At 35.2% G+C, this 4926-nt stretch overlaps 1 protein-coding gene across 1 annotated transcript; it reads left to right on the forward strand.

The window, feature by feature from the left end:
• Positions 1 to 1916: 1916 nt before the first annotated feature.
• On the forward strand, positions 1917 to 3823 carry LOC131033464 (putative UPF0481 protein At3g02645). The gene has a single exon (XM_057964706.2). It carries the CDS (start codon positions 2155 to 2157, stop codon positions 3532 to 3534), a length of 1380 nt encoding a protein of 459 aa, XP_057820689.2. The 5' UTR covers positions 1917 to 2154; the 3' UTR covers positions 3535 to 3823.
• The last annotated feature ends 1103 nt before the right edge of the window (positions 3824 to 4926 follow it).

Genomic DNA, 4926 nt, shown 5'->3' on the forward strand with positions numbered 1-4926 from the left:
ACAAAGTTGATTGAGCTCACAAACTTTCTTTATAAGAAAATTACATAAAATTTAATGCTATAAATATATTATTCTCTCTCTAGCTATAATAGTCGATCTACATTAGGTATATAATCTAAAATTTTGTTTTCAATTCATATATATGTTTTTTTCAAATTACATATCAAATTCAAATATTTATACAACTCATCTTATATTTAAATTGTTATATAGTATATATTCAACTCGTATGTATATTTTTTTATCTACGAGTTGTGGGATGAGGGACAATCCATACCCTTAAAATAATTAAAATTAAACAACAACAACAACAAAAAGATTCAAACATATGAATTAGGGAGCCAACAAGCAAGACCTTCTACAATGCTTATGTAGGATTGAAGGTGCAAAAAAACATAAAAAAATAAAATTATAAGGTTTCTATGAATCTAAAAGCTAACAAAGAGAAACTCAAACTACACGAAGTTAAAGAAGCAAAAGGATTCACAACTGCTCTTATATGAAAAATGAGTGAAAACAGTTTAGATGAAAGCTTCCTCCTGCTCCTATTGAGAAAAGCATCTGTAATCCATTAAGTACCATCATCACTAGAGTCTCTTCCTTACATTCATAATTTTTTCCCTTTACTTTCCACCATCTCTTCTTACTTGAGGGACCATAACTTTGTTTGGAGATTTTGCTTATAATCTAAGAGATAGATGTACTTTTCAGATATGGAATAAGGTCATCTTCTAAATACCAACAAATTCTAAGAAATCATTTTCATGCTCCTTTGTGAGGAAGACCTTTTTTTCCAACACTTGTTATGGGTTATGCAAAAATATGTTATCATCCTACAAGAGCTAATTTATACCTCCAAAGTTTTTTCTAAGAGATATTTTAGAGGGGGCAAGGGGTGCAAGTTGCAAACGTCAAGGATCTTAGACTAAAATCTATATTTTTCCACTTTCTAAGAAGACTTTAAAAACTTCCATGATCGTATAGAAAGAATTCATTATCTAGGAGATAGATTTCTTTGCCCGTTTCTTTAAGTTAACCATTCATAATTTAGAAGTTAGTTTAGGGGTATAAGTTGTGATTTTTTAATCAAACATATTATAACAAAAACATCTTAAAGGGAGGTATTAAAAATTTAATAAATAGATTCAAGTATTCAATTTAAAGAATGAATTATGAACTGATGAGTTATAGAATTACAAATATCAATCATTGTGCAAACTTTCATAAATTTATCCTTTGGATATACCACCTCTAAATTCCTCTTGACAAAATTGTTCATTTGATCAATCATTTTTAAAATTTGTCTAATGCCTACTAATCAATAGTAATTTTATACAAATAAATCCAAATTATTATAGAACAATAATGGTGGCCATAAGATCAAAGAATGGGGACCAGAAAGCAATAAGGAGTGCACACTTCTTAGAAAACCATGACATATCCTATTGTACAAAATTGTAGTCTTCCACAATGTTAAGTTGAGGAGACAAAAATAAAATTAAAAAATCCAACAACTCTACCAAGAGAGCTACTAATTTATTCCAATTTTTTTGTCCAATCCACAAAATCTTCAAATGGTAGTTGTTTCCCTTAAGACTTGGTGACAAGGAAGCACCTAGGTCAATTTTCATTTATGAGGTATGGGAGGTGATGATAACATAGACCAAATATATGCGTGGAAACTCATGATTGACTATGTGTTGTTAACAATCTATATAAATAAAATATTAAATTATATTGTGAATTTAGAATTGTTAATCATTCTTGATTCCGTATGGTACCATGAAATTTCAAAAAATTAAAAATAATTTGATGGTGATTAATCTAACATAAAAAATTTATCAAATTTAAAAAATGTACACCAGATTTGTAAGTTCCAAAAATAGTAATAATTCAATTGCTCTTGTATACTGTAAAACTTGGACATTTTTGACTGCCCTTTTATAATTGAAAAAAACAAATAAAATCGAAGACTTTAAGAGTTATTTGTCACAAATTAGAAGCTATGGTGTGTAATAGCTAATCCATTTCACCCTCACAAATAGAATCGAAGACTTTAGGAACTATTCGTCACAAGTTAGAAGAAGCTATGGTGTGTAATAGCTAATCTATTTCACCTCACCCAGTGTTCGATCCCCACGGCATCCATATTTCATGGCTTTGAGCTTCAGTGAAGTGCCCAGCGAAGACATCCGGCAAGGTGAATGGCTGATTCACATAAAACAGGGTCTTCAAGCCCAGGAATGCATCGCACGCCCCTCAACTGTCTGCATCTTCAACGTCCCCAAAATCCTGGTCGACCTGAAGCGCGATGCTTATCTCCCACAGGTGGTCTCCATCGGCCCCTGTTACCAACGCACCACAGATCTTCACGGCATGGAGAACCACAAGCTGCGGGCTGCTCAGAGAATGACCAGACGCCTCCCCGGAAAAACAGACATTAATTCCGTGGTCGCAGAGATTGAGAAAATGGATGGTCAAATAAGAGACAAATACGAGAAAATCATCTACTGCAACTCTGAAACCCTAGCGTGGATGATGCTTTTGGACGGTTCCTTTCTGCTGGAGCTGCTCAGGACTCTCGCAGGCAAAGATCAAACGGATTCTTCTGACTCTATGTATTTCGAGCCCCTTTTTGACAAGAGCCGAATTAAATCGGTGGGATTTGCAGTATTGGGGGACATCGTGAAGCTGGAAAATCAAATCCCCCTGCTCGTCCTGGACAAGATTTTACAACTGGAGAGTGGATCTCAAAAAGAATCACAGGCCAAGCTGTTTGACTTGCTCTTAAACGCCGCTTCTTCGTTTTTCCCGTTCAAATACCTGCAGCTTTCACGATTTGAACTCGATTCCTCCTTTGTCGGTCGGGAACATTTTCTGGGTTTCTTGCACGGTGTAACCCTCTCCTTCTTTTCCGGGACAGAGTCTGCTTCTGCTGCTTCTTCTTCTTCTTCAACAGTCCAAAGGCGGTTTAATTACGTTCTCCCTTCCATTTCAAGATTATGCAAGGCCGGAATTTGCATCCGCCCATACACTGGAGATGGCGGCATGGCCCTCAGATTTGACAAGGAAACCTCTGTTCTCTACCTTCCCGTCTTAATGATATTGGAAACCACTGAAACTGTTCTGAGAAATCTCATGGCTATGGAAGCATTTCTGCCCTTGGAATTGCAGGTTGTCTCTTGCTATGTCGGTTTGATGAAGAGTTTGATTTTCACAGAAAAAGATGTGACGCAGCTAAGAATGGCGGGGATCTTTTATATCTATGTAGGAAACGATGCTCAGGTGGCTCAGTTGTGGGACAGTCTGTGCAAGGGCATGGCCATTTCTTCTCTTCAGCCGCTCAAAGCATTGAAGACAGAGATAACAGAGGGTTACAGGAGCAAATGGAGGGTTAGATTGATGGACTTCTTTATCAGCCGTTTCACAAGCCACTGGCGCACCACAATATCTGTGCTGGCTGCAACACTCATTTTCGTGTTTACGCTTATCCAGACCTTTTCTTCCATGTATGGCTTCAATAAGGGTTCGTAGCCCAGGCCTAATCGTTATCATCCGTACAGTTTGGTTTCTCATTTGTAATTATAGTGAAAGCAATCGGTACTTTTTTTCCTTCAATAGAGTAGTTTGACACTCTGCCCCTAAGGAAGAAAATGAGAGGATGATCATTGATTAGTTACTGTATCTTATGTTTCAGATCTTCTTGATGTAGGAGAAAATTATATGACCATATGATCTTATGTCAATTGCTATTGCTATATTTGTAGAGATTTGGAAGTCGTCTTTATTGATATATGTAATGGTTATATTTTATACGTTATGGTGTTGCATTTAAAGACAAATTATAATTCATTTAAAAGGCCTCGCAAACATATAAGCTGGACACCTTGTACATACCATGAACCTAAAAAGAAGTATCTAATGATATTAACATTGCATCACTATTCTAAGTCACACACCAACTGTTTGTTGTCTTCCATCTTGTTAAAAAATTGTTATCTGGGCATCTCCTACATCGTTTACCAAAGAAAATACTTATTCCTATCTCATGCAAATTAAAAAGCAACTAGAACTTGTTTTTTATGTGAGAATTGATAGAGTGCTCCAGAGCAAGCAAAGAGTGAGGGTCTAAAAATTTGGGAAGATCAAATCCATAGGTGATGATTAGATTTAAGGACGTTTGTATCAACACTCATAGGATTGATTCCAAAGTCATGACAATAACTTGATGTTTGTGTGTAGGTTCTTGTTTTGTGCATTGATTGTTCTATGTTGAAATTGGGATATAATGATTTGAGCACCTTGGTTTTAAAGTTGTGTGTATATGTTCTTTGGCATGTGCAATTAATTGTATATACACTTTTCTTGAAGATTGCAATCTTCCCTAAGTTGCACATTATTGAGTGCTTCCATGCATATTACACGTGCATCCTTGCTAGTATGTTGCATTACAAATTGGTTGCAAAGTTATTAATGCACGTTGAATGATGATGTCTGTCAATTGATTATTCAAATTAGAAGTCGAAACAATTTCTCTAAAAGATAGACCATCTTGAGCTATTGATTAGTTTTCTTTTGGAAAATTATACTAGGCGAATGCCAACCATAATTAACCCAAGTTTATGCATGTATAGAAGATCAAAATACAAAGGGTTCATGAGTTGGAATAAAATTGTTGGTGATCACTTGAGACTATTGGATTCAAGATGAAAATTGAGTCTTTGATCATTTATATTATCACTCATTGTGTACTCTACATGTGTGATAATTTGTTTTTTGTTTAACATATTAGTATCACTACATTTGTTGGTAAGAGAAAAGTTCTTAGTCTTAAAAGAGGTGAGCTATGTTTCACAAAGGAAGAGTTATGGTTTGTACTAGAAGATAATTGTGAATGTGTTGCATTGAAATTGGTCTATAAGTTAA

This window comes from Cryptomeria japonica, chromosome 4 (assembly GCF_030272615.1).
Source record: "Cryptomeria japonica chromosome 4, Sugi_1.0, whole genome shotgun sequence".
Taxonomy (NCBI): Eukaryota; Viridiplantae; Streptophyta; class Pinopsida; order Cupressales; family Cupressaceae; genus Cryptomeria; species Cryptomeria japonica.